Source organism: Babylonia areolata, chromosome 28 (genome assembly GCF_041734735.1).
Source record: "Babylonia areolata isolate BAREFJ2019XMU chromosome 28, ASM4173473v1, whole genome shotgun sequence".
Classification (NCBI taxonomy): domain Eukaryota; kingdom Metazoa; phylum Mollusca; class Gastropoda; order Neogastropoda; family Buccinidae; genus Babylonia; species Babylonia areolata.
The window spans coordinates 2,422,012-2,439,971 of NC_134903.1; the positions used below are offsets into that span (position 1 = coordinate 2,422,012).

Below are 17,960 nucleotides of genomic sequence, written 5' to 3' on the forward strand. Positions count from 1 at the left end.
TTTAAAACACAGATGTAAGAGACATAAAAGACAGCAAATAAGGCGACGGGTAATAGGGATATGGACAAATAGACATATTATGAGAGAGAGAGAGAGAGAGAGAGAGAGAGAGAGAGAGAGAGAGAGAGAGAGAAATGTAAAGATATGTCAGTGCGGGAAAAAGAAAAGTTGGGTGAGGATGGTTCACAATTTGTAATACATGTAAATATACAGAATCGTAGACATGACCAGACTAGAGTTTGATTTCGTTAGTTTGTGTAAGGAGATCTCCGAAAACAATATTCTATGGGGTGATACGTTATCAACTAATTGACGCATATCGACATAGTTTGTAAGGATTGTCAGTGGCAATATTATACGAGATTTTCGGTCTGGCTTTCGGAAAGTACCGGCGTTGAACGTGTGTGTGTGTGTGTGTGTGTGTGTGTGTGTGTGTGTGTGTGTGTGTGTGTGTGAAAATAATCAATAAAAACGAAACAAAAATATATGGGTTTTTTTTAAATGCAACGAGCGGCATTTGCTGCAGACAACTGATTAATTGTCTTCTTTATTCTATGTACTACAAATTATGTAACATGAATTATCCGTGCTAAATCTTACAGCGGCAAAACGCTGTGTGTGTGTGTGTGTGTGTGTGTGTGTGTGTGTGTGTGTGTGTGTGTGTGTGTGTGTGAAAACAATCAATAAAAAGAATCGAAAACATGAACAATCCATGCAATGCAAACTGCGGGCTGACACTGACGCATACCCCCCCCCCCCTCCCCCCCCCCGCACCCCCCCCCCCCCCTCGAAACCTTATGCCTCAAGTTAAATAAATCATACAATTAATTCTTTTTTACCTGTTTATATGTTGCTAATCGCATTACATTATATTCCTTATTAATGCTTAATCATACCGATTCAAATCTTTGTTGATTAGTCAAGTTCGCTTACTGTTATCATTAGCATTCCGTTCTAAGGATGTTTTATTGTAATTTCATTTTTTAAGCAAAATTTCACCAATTATAATTATCCAACACACGCTGACACTGGCACACACACACACGCACGCACGCGTGCGCGCGTACGCACACACACACACACATAAACAGTTACTTTTCCCCGTCACCGGTAGCCGTCTTTTCCCCCCTATGTTTGTCAAATAACACTTACGGCTAAAAAAACGCTAAACTGATGAAGAAGAAGACAACAACAACAACAACGACAACACACACGCACACACACACACACACACACACGTATGAGTGTGTGTGTACGGCGGGGGAGTATTGACACGGGGGAGTATCGACACGCTCCCTCACGGACCTTGCATCCATTGGTACCCCCTCAATTTCTTCAGTCCTGACTCACACACAAACTCACACACACCTACTCTCTCCCTGTCTCCATCCCTCTCTCTCGGAGTTTACACTGAACACTGTGCATCCATTGCACAATCATTAAAAACTGAACGATAATCCGAGCTAAAGCATCACAAATCAAACAGTCGGGGCGCCATGAGCAAAACACATGTTACGTAACGCCATTATAGATGAGCCTTCTCTCTCTCTTGCACACACATACACACACACACACACACACACAATTTCCAACGTTCATCCAGAAACGAAAGAGCCCGCGCTTTCTGGTTGGAACGGGGTCAAACGAGGTCACGATGCACACTGAACCCACGGACTACGTCTGTGCACTGAACCCTTTAAGCCCTTAAACCGGAAGTGAAAGTCAGTTGTTGAGAGAGCTGTTTCCTGTGTCTGCTTCTGCTTTGTTGATCAGTGATTTAATAATTCATAACAACTCAAAATGTTTCCTCGTCAGGTGCTTATTTCACTGCAGGAATGCTGTCAACATCGCCTTTTTATATAGGTCAGTCACCATCGATAACCATTCTTATTTTTCTGTGATAGCGCTTTCTGAGAAATTTGGTGTCATACTACGATCTCACCAGATTTGCGGATCAGAGCACTTACCGCTCAGTTCATAGATCACGATAAACAAATGACATCATGTAACTAGTTGTTCATTCGTTCACAGCAAAATGAAACATGCCACACAGAATCAAATGGTCTAGTGTAAGAAACGGGTGAGCGAAGGCAGGCGGCACAGTGAGTTGAAGAACGAAAGACAGTAACATGAGTAAGATATTTTTTTGTGTCAGACCTGAGTTACTCCCAGCTTTAATCTAAAGTTCGCAGTGAATGCTACGTAACAGTTGGATCTCGGATAGATTTTGAACCCGAAGTCAAAACAGTTTTGTATGTGTAGTATGTGTCAAGGGTATCTATTCAGGCACAAGCACTAGTTAATAAGGAAAAAAAAAAAAGTTAAAATGCCAGACCATACTTACAAACACATTGTTGATAAAGTCTGCATAAATAAAGCAAATCAAATGATTGGCATGATTAAAACAACTTTTGCTTGACCGTGGTAATTTTGTAAAACTATCTAAAGCTCTGGTGGGACCTCACCTGGAGTGTGGAATTGTTCAGTGTGGTGTCCTTATCTGGAATGACAGTCTGTTGCAAAGTTTGAGAGGATGCAGAGGAGAGCCACAAAAGCTTGTACACAGATGTAGGCACATGACTTATAATGATAGGTTATAACTTATTTAGAATGATTTTCCTGTAATTGTAGAAGGCTACATATTGATCTCATTGAGACATATAAACTTTTAGTTTGGTCATGTTGATGTGTCTTGGAATGAGTTCTCTGCACCTCAGTACAGTTTCACAAGAAATACTGAGGGGAAAATTTTTGTTTAAGTACAACGTTCAAATACTAATGCATAAAGTTTTACTTCAGTAATAGAGTTGGAATCAGCTGCCACCTCATGTGAAACAAACACCATCTACTAACTCATTCAAGAATCAGCTGGACAATTCTACAAAACTCTTAATATTTGTAGAGAATTTGACAAATAAATAAATTGTAAATGGAACGTTAAACTTGATCAAAATCTTTACCAAAATATGTTTGTGTTCAAATGAAACAAAGATTGAAAGAACTTAAGAAGGCACTGTTTACAATAAGCTTCAAAGCTGGCTTTGTCCTTATCCTACTGCTACTACCACTACTAACTACTACTAGTATAAAGAACCAGCTGGATTGGTAAGAGAGTTGAAGTTTTCTTTTTGATTAGAGGTCCTGTGTTGTGTCTCTACAGTGCTTGGTGGGTGAACTCAACACTGGACAAAAGCCTGATGGGGGCCCCACTGTTCACAACCCTTTCAGATGAAGGGCCCCGTTAGATAGTTTTGAATTGGAGAGTAGCACCTAATTTCCATAATGACGTTATGAGCTAAGAATATCTGAAGAGACCTTTCCACTCTCCACTGCAACCAATAAATGCAGTGTTTGTTGTTGTGCTCGCAAGTAGTCTGAGTGTTATTTTCACGTGAACAGTGCGTGTCAACAATGGCGTCTGACCCAGTTTCGTCTCAGTCACAAGGCAGACAACAGAATTAGATGAAGGGGCCCTATCGTGGCTATATAACGTTCTGAATTTAATCTTTTTCAAATTCTTTGTGCTTTCCTGGGTTCATAAATACAAGTCATTGTGTGCAAATTTCGAACAAAAAAATATGGATACTTTCAACATCTCACTGCATGATAGCATAAGAAGGCCGATGAAGGTATGTTTTGCCCCCCCAAAACTCGTTATGTTACTGATTTGTTTAGAAGTTGTCAGTTCATAAATTCTAACATTTGTTTTTAGGTGATTTTGTTTTGTTACCCATACAAATGAGTTGGCTGTGATGAAAGTCAGGGGGGATCACTGACTCACTGAGTTAAGAGTGGAGATTTTTCTGTCTATGAAATAACAGGTTTAGTGAAACATCTGCAGACCCACTTGTGTTTAACACCCCACCCCCCACCCCCAACGCATACACACACATACATTCCCCTCCTTCATGTGTAATTACACAACTGTAGAAGATCCAGTCCATTTAAAATGATGAAGTTTTTGTCAGAGTTCAGTGGGTTAGCAAAACACAGGTATTGATACCTAACATGCATGAACTGTGACAAGAAATCGGCAAGTTTATTTTGGTCATGTAATAGATTATAGAGCAAACGACAGATTTCACATTCTCATTTTTCTGTCAATTGTGAAGAAAAGCAGAGTTGATATTGAAGGATGATTTTTCCCCCCCTCATTTGGAGTTAAAACGAAATATTGAAAATCTAAAGAAAAGACTACCAGTACTACTGACATATCCAAAGCCCTTTTTTTATGTGTCTGTGTGTGTGTCAGTCCTGACATATGGTCAAGTGGGGTTGGCGGGACTATGAACAACAATGTCAAATGTATGCGCCTGTAGTTTGGAATATATTCAACATCATTTATTGTACACCATCAACATCATCGCAGTTATTTGCAGACAATGGAATGCTAAGGAAGACTCCAGAGTCAGGAAGGTGTCTCAAGCCTGCCACACCACTGCCGCCCACACCATCTCAACCAGGACGTCAGTGATCAGACAGCAACATGCCTCCCAGTTCCGGAGAGCTATGGGGGCACCACTTGATGCCCTCCAAGATCGTGGTGGACTGCCTCCTCCCTACGGGCGTGCTGGTGCCCTGCGAGTGCAACCGGGATGCGACCCTGGAGGTGATCAAGGCCAACCTGTGGATGGAGGCCAAGAAGTACCCGCTGTACGCCAAGCTGAGTGAGCCGGAGTCCTACATCTTTGTGGCCATTACCCAGGATGCTGAGCGGGAAGAGTTCTACGACGAGACACGGCGGCTGTGTGACCTCCGCCTCTTTCAGCCCATCCTGAAGATCATGGAGCCTCTGGGCAACCGTGAAGAGAAGATGCTGAACTACGAAATAGGTGAGTTATGATTATTATTGTACCCAGTTGAAATAGGTGAGTTATGATTATTATTGTACCCAGTTGAAATAGGTGAGTTATGATTATTATTGTACCCAGTTGAAATAGGTGAGTTATGATTATTATTGTACCCAGTTGAAATAGGTGAGTTATGATTATTATTGTACCCAGTTGAAATAGGTGAGTTGTGATTATTATTGTACCCAGTCGAAATAGGTGAGTTATGATTATTATTGTACCCAGTTGAAATAGGTGAGTTATGATTATTATTGTACCCAGTTGAAATAGGTGAGTTGTGATTATTATTGTACCCAGTTGAAATAGGTGAGTTGTGATTATTATTGTACCCAGTTGAAATAGGTGAGTTGTGATTATTATTGTACCCAGTTGAAATAGGTGAGTTGTGATTATTATTGTACCCAGTTGAAATAGGTGAGTTATGATTATTATTGTACCCTGTTGAAATAGGTGAGTTGTGATTATTATTGTACCCAGTTGAAATAGGTGAGTTGTGATTATTATTGTACCCAGTTGAAATAGGTGAGTTGTGATTATTATTGTACCCAGTTGAAATAGGTGAGTTGTGATTATTATTGTATCCAGTTGAAATAGGTGAGTTATGATTATTATTGTACCCAGTTGAAACCCAGTTGAAATAGGTGAGTTGTGATTATTATTGTACCCAGTTGAAATAGGTGAGTTATGATTATTATTGTACCTAGTTTACATTCCGTTAGGTAGGGGTTTTGGCCTATCTGAATAAATTGTCTTCAGTTTGAAATGTGTAAACTGTGCAGGGCAGGTGAAAAATACTGTTTGGCTGGTTTGTTTGGTTTGTTGCTTTTTTTCTTTCTTTTAATAACTATTTTTATTTGAAATATTGTCACTTCCTCATTGTCAGCATCAGTGGTATTGCTTTTAATTTCTGAATTCTTCACTTCTTAAATATTGTTGATGCATAGTCATGGATGCAGTTTTCTTTCCAGGGCAAATTATTTATGGAGATACTGCTGACAGGAATGCTTAGTTCATGTCTGGATTCTTTAATTGTTTTTATTTTGTAATCCATTCCGTACTCTGGTGCCTCTGGCCAACAGCACTTCAGGCCTGAAGCTGCCTGGAATGACTGGTTAGAAAACAAGCAGTGGGACAAAAAAGGACTGCTCTAATTTTATTTGTAGAGAGTTGTCTCAGACTTGGCAAGGCGACAGGAGATTAATCTTTACCTCGGTCACTGTCTGGATTAAAATCATCATCACTTTTGATGAAATCCAAATTATTTTGCTTCGTGTCATAGTGGCTGCTCATGAAGACTTTCTGTGCCATATTCTACATTTTCATTGTTAAAATTCTAATAAATACTATAGAATGCAAATTGAAATTACTGAAGGCTGTTGAAGGAACGTATCTCAGGAAAAATAACATGGACCAAGTGAAACATGGCATATGGATGAGTTTTGGTCTCATAGTTTTCTTTTTAGAGTATATTCAGAAGTGATTTACCCTCTGATGTCACTGACTGATGGAGTGACTCTCTGCTCTATAACTTTATTTCAGAATTTGTCTTCAGTGAGTGAAGTGTACTTGTAAAAAAATTTTTTTTAATGTTTGGTCTTTTTAGTCAGTAGTAACATCTGTAAAATGTCAAAATGTGTCTCTAGCCAACAGATTCCTGTTTCCCCTGATTTCCTCTTGTGGTTCGATTAATATCAATCCATGTAACTATAAGGAGGAAGGTGGCAGAATGGTCTAGACGCTCAACTGCCAATTCAGAGTCCATGACGGTCTGGGTTCGAATCCTGCTCTCGCCCTTTCTCCCACGTTTGACGGGAAATCGAACTGAGCGTCTTGTCCTTCGGATGGGACTGTAAACCGAGGTCCTGTGTGCAGCATGCACACTGGCACAGTGAAAAAGAACGGAGAGTGTTGTCCTCTGGCAAAATTCGGGAGAAGAAATCTCCTGGGATAGGTACACAAATATACATGCAAGAACTGGAGGCCTGGATAGAGCGTTGGGTCATGCTGCTGTCAGCCATCTGCATAGCAGATGTGGTGTGGCATACGGATTTGTCCGAAAGCAGTTACACCTCCTTGAGAAACTGAAACTGAAACATATTTATCTATAAATAGGTTCATATTCCCACTGTAAACCATTACAATAAATTGGAATTTTGCAATGATTATTACAAATTAAATGATATAACTAAGACACTGTTATACTTGTAATATTAGTTGGTAAGTGTACTTATAAAAGTATATGAACTAACAAAGACAAACTTATGAAAATGTATGCAGACAGACAGACTTATGAAAATATATGTAGACAGACTTATAAAAATAAAAATATATGTAGACAGACTTATGAAGGTATATGTAGACACTGTTATACTTGTATTATTAATTGATGCATTATATGTATACTCTCTTTTTCTTTACCTTTTTGCTTTTAGGACTGTTTAATTTTCAAACACAGATTGACAAAAGCTTACATTTGGGCCAACAGCAGTGTGAGAGCTGTACCAGTGTATGATCAGTGGTTTCTTCATTACAGTGGGAAGTCATTTACAGCTTAGCCTTTTCAGAAGAACTATGAGCATGACTCTCAAACTAGAAGGCAAGACTGCACTGGCTCTTAGTGCAGCAGCTTTGGGGGCTAGTTGGTCTTTGGGAACCATCCAAATGGCGACCTGTCCTAAAACCCTCTTGGCCGATAGAGTGGGGATGTAACTTGGGCAAGACATTCTCCATTATGATCAAATTCTAGCCCAGAAAGTTGGGACAGCAGTTGCCTCCTCTGCTGTTCTGATGGTCATATGATAGTTGGACACAACTGGAGTGATGACCTAGAGGTAACGCCTAGGAAGCGAGAGAATCTGAGCACACTGGTTCGAATCATGGCACAGTGGCCAGTATTTTCTACCCTTCCACTAGACCTTGAGTGGAGGTCTGGACACTAGTCATTTGGATGAAACGATAAACCGAGGTCCCGTGTACAGCATGCACCTAGCACATGTAAAAGAACCCATGGCAACTAAAGGGTTGTCCCTGGCAAAATCCTGTAGAAAAATCCACTTCAATAGGAAAACAAAAAAACAACAAATCTGCATGCAGGAAAAAAATACAAAAAAATGGGTGGCGCTCTCAGTGTTACGACACACTCTCCCTTGGGAGAGCAATCCGAATTTCACACAGAGAAATCTGTTGTGATGAAAATTAGTAATACAATACAATACAGTACAACTGTCTTACATACAAAAAAAAAAATCAAATTTCTTTCAATTTTCTCTCCTCTTTCAGGTATGCTGATCGGCATGCCAGTGAATGAGTTCAACGAGAACAAGGACCTGGAGGTCATGACCTTTCGTCGTAACGTCCTCAAGTCGTGCAAGGACATCGTGGAGATGAGGGACAGTGGGGGGGACCATGCGCGTGCCATGTACGCCTACAGCCCCGAGATAGACGGCTCCAAAGAACTACCCCCACACTTGTTGGAGAGTCTCAAGAAGTTCACAGAAGGTACAGTGTCGCACAGTCAGAAGAGAGGAGTGTAATGGGCTGTTGTATTGTATGTTTTTTTGTTTTGTTTAGTATCGTATTAGATATTTGATATTTGTCATAACAGATTTTCTGTATGTGAAATTCAGACTTGTGTATGTATTTTTATTGAAATTGTTAACTAACTTTTTGAATTATTCTGTGTTTGAAAGGAGAGTTATGACCTTGTTTCATAACAAATAGTTATTGATGATTGATGACATGTAGTATTTATATAGCGCTGAATCTTGTGCAGAGACAAATCAAAGAGCTTTCACACGAGTCATTCACATGCATGCATAACTCTAAACTTGAGAAACTGAAGACGAAGAAGAGGCAGGGGAGGGAGGCTATGTTGGAAAGAGGTGGGTTTTAAGTAGTATTGGAATTGTTTGGGTTACTGTTTGTTACAACAGATTTCTCTGTGTGAAACTCTGGCTGTTTCTCCCAGGGAGAGTGCATTGCGACACTGCAGAGCCACGATACAGATACAGATATAGAATACTGTATTATCTCAAGAAGAGAAATTCATGTGTGGTGTACGCTACATAAATGATGCATGGTATGAACACACAAAGGGAATAGAATGCTCAGATGCCAAGTTAATGTGGGACCTCACACAATCATGAACACCCACTTACCACAGTCATTCAATATCAGTGTAAATGTATACATGTATAAAAGAAAATATGCTTAACTGCTAAGTTAATATAAGCATCACAAAATAATCAGTCACACACATGCATAAATAATTATCATGCAGAACTAAAACATAGACATGTATACACAGTTAAAACCAAGTTATTTAGCAGTATTTAAAATCTAATACAAATGTAAAGTACACACATACGTACACATGTGTACACACACACACACACACACACACACACCATGTTTTGTTTTGTTTTCCTGCCTACCAGTGTTTTTCACCTCTCGTTTCTTGTTTTATGAGGAAAACAACAACAACCACACCAACAAAAAGCAGTGAGGGAATGAGAGAAAAGTTTAAAAACACTCATGTGTCACAACGCTTGTCTTGTTTTACAGTCTTGTTTGTTCTTTCTACCAGACAGTCTGTGATAGTATTTTGCATAGACCTCGTTTCTTCTTATGACCAGGCGGTTGTGTGATTGTATTTGTCACTTAAAAACACTTTCATGTTCCAAACAGTATCCTGTTTGATATAAACCTCGTTTCTTCTTTTGACCAGGTGGCTGTGTGATAGTATTTGTCACTTAAAAACACTTTCATGTTCCAAACAGTATCCTGTTTGATATAAACCTCGTTTCTTCTTTTGACCAGGTGGCTGTGTGATAGTATTTGTCACTTAAAAACACTTTCATGTTCCAAACAGTATCCTGTTTGATATAAACCTCGTTTCTTCTTTTGACCAGGTGGCTGTGTGATGGTATTTGTCACTTAAAAACACTTTCATGTTCCAAACAGTGTCCTGTTTGATATAGAACAAACAGTATCCTGTTTGATATAGACCTTATTTCTTCTTTTGACCAGACAGCTGTGTGATAGTATTCGTCACTTAAAAACACTTTCATGTTCCAAACAGTATCCTGTTTGATATAAACCTCGTTTCTTCTTTTGACCAGGTGGCTGTGTGATGGTATTTGTCACTTAAAAACACTTTCATGTTCCAAACAGTGTCCTGTTTGATATAGAACAAACAGTATCCTGTTTGATATAGACCTTATTTCTTCTTTTGACCAGGCGGCTGTGAGATAGTATTTGTTGCATGAATACACTTTCATGTCACAAACAGTATCCTGTTTTGCATGCATCTTGTTTTTTTCTTTCAGGCTTTGATTGTGTGCATCCCATAAAAACACTGTCATGTTTTCCATAGACCTCATATCTTCTCTCCGCCAGACGGCTGTGTGATAGTGTGTGTCCCTTAAAAACACTGTTCATGTCATAAACAGTACCTTGTTTCATAACCCCTCATATCTTCTCTCTGCCAGACGGCTGTGTGATAGTGTGTGTCCCTTAAAAACACTGTTCATGTCATAAACAGTACCTTGTTTCATAACCCCTCATATCTTCTCTCCACCAGACGGCCGTGTGATAGTGTGTGTCCCTTAAAAACACTGTTCATGTCATAAACAGTACCTTGTTTCATAACCCCTCATATCTTCTCTCCACCAGACGGCTGTGTGATAGTGTGTGTCCCTTAAAAACACTGTTCATGTCATAAACAGTACCTTGTTTCATAACCCCTCATATCTTCTCTCCACCAGACGGCTGTGTGATAGTGTGTGTCCCTTAAAAACACTGTTCATGTCATAAACAGTACCTTGTTTCATAACCCCTCATATCTTCTCTCCACCAGACGGCCGTGTGATAGTGTGTGTCCCTTAAAAACACTGTTCATGTCATAAACAGTATCTTGTTTCATGACCCCTCATATCTTCTCCCTGCCAGACGGCTGTGTCATAGTGTGCGTCCCTTAAAAACACTGTTCACTGTTCATGTCATAAACAGTACCTTGTTTCACACACCTCCTGTTTCTTCTCCCCGCCAGATGGCTGTGTGATCATGTGTGTCCCTTAAAAACACTGTTCATGTCATAAACAGTACCTTGTTTCATAACCCCTCATATCTTCTCTCCACCAGACGGCTGTGTGATAGTGTGTGTCCCTTAAAAACACTGTTCATGTCATAAACAGTACCTTGTTTCACACACCTCCTGTTTCTTCTCCCCGCCAGACGGCTGTGTGATAGTGTGCGTGTGGGTGGTGTCGGAGAACAACGACCGTGCCAAGTACACGGCCAAGGTGAAGCACGACGCCCTCCCCTCCGACATTATCTCCGACACCATCCGACGCCGCTCCCGCACCATGGGCATGACGAGGGAGCACGCCGAGCGCTGCATCGAGGAGTACAAGCACCTGTACGTCCTGAAGGTGTGCGGGGCGGACCAGTTCCTGCTGGCCGAGGTGCCCATCAGCCAGTACAAGGTAGGGTGGAGGTGGTGGTGGTTTTTTTGTGGGGGGTGTGTGGGTGTGTGTGGGGTTGTTTGTGTGTGTGTGTTTGTATGGGTGTGTGGGTGTGGGTGTTTGTATGTGTGTGTGTGTGTGTGTACATGTATGTGTTTGTGTGTGTGTGTGTATGTGTGTGTTTTTCAGTATATCGGGGAGTGTTCCTCATGTATACATGTATGTGTGTTTCACTATGTCTGAGAGTGTCCCTCACGTGTGTGTGTGTGTGTGTGTGTTTCAGTATATCCGGGAGAGTCCCTCATGTGTGTGTGTGTGTGTGTTTCAGTATATCCGGGAGTGCATTGCGAGGAACAACATCCCCCAGCTGATGCTGCACACACGGGAAAGTGTGTACCTGGCCCTGCCCCACACCCCCTTCGTGTGGCCCAGCTACATGCAGAGGGGTCAGTCACTGAGTGATGCTCTTCGCTTTTCATGTCATTATGCAAATCACCTTCCACTCCTCTTCTTCTTCTGCATTCGTGGGCTTCAACTCCCACGTTCACTCGTATATACGCGAGTGGGCTTTTACGTGTATGACCGTTTTTACCCTGCCATGTAGGCAGCCATACTCCGCTTTTGAGGGTGTGCATGCTGGGTATGTTCTTGTTTCCGTAATCCACCGAACGCTGACATGGATTACAGGATCTTTAACGTGCGTATTTGATATTATGCTTGTGTATACACACGAAGGGGGTTCAGGCACTGGCAGGTCTGCACATACGTTGACCTGGGAGATCGTAAAAATCTCCACCCTTTACCCACCAGGCGCCGTCACTGTGATTCGAACCCGGGACCCTCAGATCGAAAGTCCAACGCTTTAACCATTCAGCTATGGCGCCCGTCAGCTGCCACTCCAAAAATTCAGAACTTTCTAAAGCCCCGACCAGGGTCCTGCATCTGAAACAGTTGTAAACAGTAGGACCTTGATCTGGGCACATCGGGCAGAGAGAGTTAAGGATTTTTGTATTAACACTTTGACAGCCTTTAGCAGACACAGGGATCTTCCTTTTGGAGAAAGTCCTGTATTGGAGTGGCAGCTGACGGGCGCAATAGCCGAGTGGTTAAAGCGTTGGACTGTCAATCTGAGGGTCCCGGGTTTGAATCACGGTGACGGCGCCTGTGGGTAAAGGGTGGAGATTTTTCCGATCTCCCAGGTCAACATATGTGCAGACCTGCTAGTGCCTGAACCCCCTTCATGTGTATATGCAAGCAAAAGATCAAATACGCACGTTAAAGATCCTGTAATCCATGTCAGTGTTCGGTGGGTTATGGAAACAAGAACATACCCAGCATGCACACTCCTGAAAGCGGAGTATGGCTGCCTACATGGCGGGGTAAAAACGGTCATACACGTAAAAGCCCACTTGTGTGCATACGAGTGAACGCAGAAGAAGAAGAAGAAAAGCCAGAACCATGTCACTCATCAGTTCAGTTCTGGTGGAAATGGCCTTTGGCAGCGCAGCGTTCATCTTTTGAGAAAAAAATTTATTAGTGACTCATTTTATATGTTTCTGTTTTATCTTATGTGTTTATCGGATTCATTCTAAGCATTGCATTTACTTTGTAAAGTGCTTAGAACTTGTTTCCTCTTGCAGCTATATGAAAATCCTCTTCTCGTTATTTTTATTGTCATCATCATCATCATCATTATTATTATTATACTTCTGCTTTTACTATTACTACGACTGATGCAACTACTAGTGATAATAATGATAATAGTATTAGTGATAATGTCTGTTATTATTATTGTTACAATATGTATGACAGGCATCCAGGCTCTGACAGAGATCAACAACCAGCAGACCATCTCTCTGTGGGACGTCCACGCCACACTGCGTATCAAGATCTGCTGCGCCACCTACGTCAACATCAAGGAGTTGGGCAAGGTGAGGAGCTTGAGCTGCTTCTGTTTCTTTGTCATCATCTTCTTCACTGTTGTCGTCATCATCTTGTTCTTTGTCATTGTTGTCATCTACGTTTTCGCCTCTTTGTCATCTTTGTTTTCGTCTTTGTCATTTTCTTCTTCATTGTCATCATCAGCTTCTCCTTCGTCATCATCTTTGTCGTTGTCTTTGTTTTCTTCATCTTTTTGTTCATCGTCATCTTTGTTTTCTTCATCTTCTCTGTCATTGTTGTCTTTGTTTTCATCTTTTTCACCTGCTTCATTGTCGTCTTCGTTTTCTTCTTTCTCTTCTTTCAAGCAAGCCTTGACACTTTTTCCGCAGTCTATGATGTACTGTCTGTACTGTTTTGCTCTGGCGATTAGGTATTGAGATTGTAAACACTGGGATGGACACCAGCTGCCCATTCAGCAGCCTTTATAGCCTTTTTAATGTATTTTTTGGTTGGCTTTGAAATATTGTTTTTTTTCCTTTTTTATGATTTTTTGTAATCTGGGGTTGATAAATTAAGTGGAGTGGCTGGTGTTCAGCACAGCCTAGTCTTGTTTGTCCTGAGGAGCTAAATGGTTGGGACACTGTGTCATGAACTGTATTTCGTGGGTTTGTCTTTGTGGGTTTTTTTGTAGATATGACAGTTTTGTGTTCACACGGTTGAGCATTTGCATAGTTGGTTTTTTTTTGTTTGTTGATGTGACAGTTTTGTGTTGACGCATTTGTATGGTTTGATAGTCCTGATGATATGGCCCAGTGCGGTCGAGTGGACTAAAAGCAACAAAGACAAGAACAATCATATATACATGTGGATTAATCTTTTTCGTTCATGGGCTGCAACTCCCCCATTCACCTCTATGTGCACAAGTGGGCTGTTACGTGTATGACCATTTTTACCCCACCATGTAGGCAGCCATACTCCGTTTTTGGGGGTGTGCATGCTGGGTGTGTTCTTGTTTCCATAACCCACTGAACGCTGACATGGATTACAGGATCTTTGACACGCGTATTTGATCTTCTGCTTGCTAATGCACATGAAGGGGGTTCAGGCACAAGCAGGTTTGAACATACGTTGACTTGGGAGACCGGAAAAAATCTCCACTCTTTACCCACGAGGCACGATTACCGAGATTCGAACCCGGGACCCTCAGATTGACAGTCCAACGCTTTAACCACTCGGCTATTGCACCTGTCAGTCTACATGCATGTGGATTACTAAAGTGCCTCTGATTGTTGCAGATCTACGTCAAGGCCTGTATCTACCACGGCACGGAGGCGCTGTGTGAGCCTCGCAGCAGCAAGATGGTGGAGTCCACCAACCCGCGCTGGGATGAGTGGCTCGAGTTCCTCAAGATCCCTGACGTCCCTCGCAGCGCCCGCCTCTGTCTGTCCATCTGCTCCGAGTCCAAGCGCCGCAACCGGAAGGTGTGTTGTTGGGGTCTTTTGGTTGTGCTGCCCCATCATCTGCACTGTTTCAGTGGCTGTGTGGGTGTGTTTGTGTTGTGATGTGTGTGTGTGTGTTGTGATATTTGTGTGTGTGTGTTGTGATATATGTGTGTGTGTGTTGTGATGTGTGTGTGTGTTGTGATGTGTGTGTGTGTGTGTTGTGATATGTGTGTGTGTGTTGTGATGTGTGTGTGTTGTGATGTGTGTGTTGTGATATGTGTGTGTGTGTTGTGATGTGTGTGTGTTGTGATGTGTGTGTGTGTTGTGATATGTGTGTGTGTTGTGATATGTGTGTGTGTTGTGATGTGTGTGTTGTGATATATGTGTGTGTGTGTTGTGATGTGTGTGTGTGTTGTGATGTGTGTGTTGTGATACGTGTGTGTGTGTTATGATGTGTGTGTGTGTGTGTTGTGATATATGTGTGTGTGTTTGTGATGTGTGTGTGTGTTGTGATGTGTGTGTGTGTTGTGGGGATTTTGTTGTTGTGCTACCCCATCATCTGCACTGTTTCAGTGGCTTTCTGTGTGTGTGTGTGTGTGTGTTGTGGGATCTGTGATATGTGGGAATGTGTGTGTGTGTGTGCATGCGTGTATGTGTGTTTATTTACCTTTATTTGTTTTTTTATCTATTAATATAAAGTAGATATTAAGCAGATGTGGTGAAGGGTATATGGTCAATTTGCGCGGTATGGAACCTCCTTGAAACTGAAGCTGAAACTGTTCTTTATTGCTGCGGAGATGTTAGAGTGTCTGTCTTCCAGGGCTGGACTGCTAAACCTCTCTCCCTTTCTCCGAAGTTTGACTGGAAAATCAATCTGAGCATCTAGCCATTCTGATGAGACGATAAACCGAGGATCGTGTGCAGCATGCTGTTGGCGCACTGAAAAAGAACCCATGGCAACAAAAGTATTGTTCTGTGGCAGAATTCTGCTGAAGAAATCCAGTCTTTTAGGTACACAAATGCATATGTGCTTGCGCTCACTCGAGGCCTGACTGAGCCCAGTGTTGGGTTATGCTGCTGGTCAGGCATCTGCTTAGCAGGTGTGGAGAAGCATGTATGGATTTGTTCTGAACGCAGAGACGCCTCTTTGAGATGCCGAAACTGAAACTGAAAAGCAGAAACAAAAAAATGGGTGGTAGGTAGCTGCCTGGTGTGGCAGTTTCAGTGTTCATTTTCTCAAGGAGACGTTGCTCCATTCGGACAAATCCATATTTATACGCTGCACCACATCTGCCAGGCACATGCCTGACAGCAGCATAACCCAGTGCGCCGGTCCGGCCATGAGAGCATGTATCAGGTTATGTATTTGTGTTCCTGTATGTGTGGATTTCTTCTTCACAATTCTACCAGAGGCCAACACTTTTGTTGACATGGGTTCTTTTTCAGCGTGCCAAGTGCGGGCTGCGCACGATACCTCAATTTACTGTCTCACCCAAATGGCTAGATGCTCAGTTTGATTTTCCAGCCGAACTTGAGAGAAAGGGCGAGGGTTGGAATGGAACCAACTCCCTCTCACGGACACTGCCACCTTCCCCCAAGCATAACACTACCTGAACCAGTGTAGATGACACTACCTGAATCAGTATAGATGACACCACCTGAACCAGTATAGATGACACCACCTGAACCAGTATAGATAACACTACACTACCTGAACCAGTATAGATGACACCACCTGAACCAGTATAGATAACACTACACTACCTGAACCAGTATAGATGACACCACCTGAACCAGTATAGATGACACCACCTGAACCAGTATAGATAACACTACACTACCTGAACCAGTATAGATGACACTACCTGAACCAGTATAGATGACACCACCTGAACCAGTATAGATGACACCACCTGAACCAGTATAGATAACACTACACTACCTGAACCAGTATAGATGACACCACCTGAACCAGTATAGATAACACTACACTACCTGAACCAGTATAGATAACACTACCTGAACCAGTATAGATGACACCACCTGAACCAGTATAGATGACACTACCTGAACCAGTATAGATGACACCACCTGAACCAATATAGATTACACCACCTGAACCAGTATAGATACACTACACTACCTGAACCAGTATAGATAACACTAGCTGAACCAGTATAGACGACACTACCAGAACCAGTATAGATAACACTACCTGAACCAGTATAGATAATACTACCTGAACCAGTATCATTAAAGCTTGCTTCCCAGCCACCAAAGACAAAAACACAAACAAGAAAAACAACTGAAACTTCCCTTCCTTCCTCTGCAGGTGCAATGACAGATGTTCAGGCATCTGCCTAGCAGATGTGTTGTGTGCAAGGATTTGTTCCGAACGTAGGGACGCCTTCTTGAGATGCTGAAACTGAAACTGAAACTTCCTTTCCACAACAGGTCCAATAACAGCTGTTCAGACATCTGTTCCGAAGGCAACATAACCTTGAGATGCTGAAACTGAAACTGAAACTTCCTTTCCACAACAGGTCCAATAACAGCTGTTCAGACATCTGTTCCGAAGGCAACATAACCTTGAGATGCTGAAACTGAAACTTTCCTTTCCTCGACAGGTCCAATAACAGCTGTGCAGGCATCTGACCTGAATGCAGTGACGCCTCCTTGGGATGCTGAAACTGAAACTGAAACTTTCCTTTCCTGGGCAGGTGCAATACGCTCTGGCCTGGGGCAACCTGCAGCTGTTCAACTTCAACAACCGGCTGCAGAGCGACAAGCAGTCACTGTACCTGTGGCCCATGCCGCAAGGGATGGACGACCTCCTCAACCCCATCGGCCTGCCCAGTATATGTCACACACACACACACAGTCTCTCTCTCTCTCTCTCTCTCTCTCTGATTGCAATGACACATGTAAAACTGTTATTACCCCCTATTCATATGGGGCTATGGCCTTAATTGAATAAACCATCTCTCTCTCTCTCTCTCTCTCCTCTTTCTCTATGTCTCTCTGTCTTTGTCTCTGTCTCTCTCTTTATATAATATCGATAGATATATATAATTATAAAGATCTCCCATTCTCACACACACATGCACACACACACACACACATGATGCATGCACACACACACACACACACACACGCACACACACACACGCACAGACACACACACACGCACACACACACACACACACACGCACACACAGAGTCTTTCTCTCTTTCTCCATGTGTGTGTGTCTCTTTCCTCTCTCTCTCTCTCTCTCTCTCTCTCTCCCCCCCTTTTTCACCCTCTCTTTCTCTCTCACCCCACC

The 17,960-nt window shown here is 42.1% G+C and overlaps 1 protein-coding gene across 2 annotated transcripts in view; it reads left to right on the forward strand.

The window, feature by feature from the left end:
- Positions 1-1,730: 1,730 nt before the first annotated feature.
- The window catches only part of LOC143302127 (phosphatidylinositol 4,5-bisphosphate 3-kinase catalytic subunit alpha isoform-like), a 46,889-nt gene continuing 30,659 nt past the window's right edge, over positions 1,731-17,960 (forward strand). The window contains exons 1-8 of one of the 2 annotated variants that reach the window (XM_076616675.1): positions 1,731-1,863; positions 4,370-4,832; positions 8,130-8,348; positions 11,085-11,335; positions 11,643-11,760; positions 13,127-13,245; positions 14,491-14,676; positions 17,358-17,493. In XM_076616675.1, coding sequence (XP_076472790.1) covers positions 4,487-4,832; positions 8,130-8,348; positions 11,085-11,335; positions 11,643-11,760; positions 13,127-13,245; positions 14,491-14,676; positions 17,358-17,493 — 1,375 coding nt within the window. In that variant the 5' untranslated portion in view covers positions 1,731-1,863; positions 4,370-4,486. The remainder of the gene's footprint in view (positions 1,864-4,369; positions 4,833-8,129; positions 8,349-11,084; positions 11,336-11,642; positions 11,761-13,126; positions 13,246-14,490; positions 14,677-17,357; positions 17,494-17,960) is intronic. The other variant, XM_076616674.1, reaches the window with a different exon arrangement.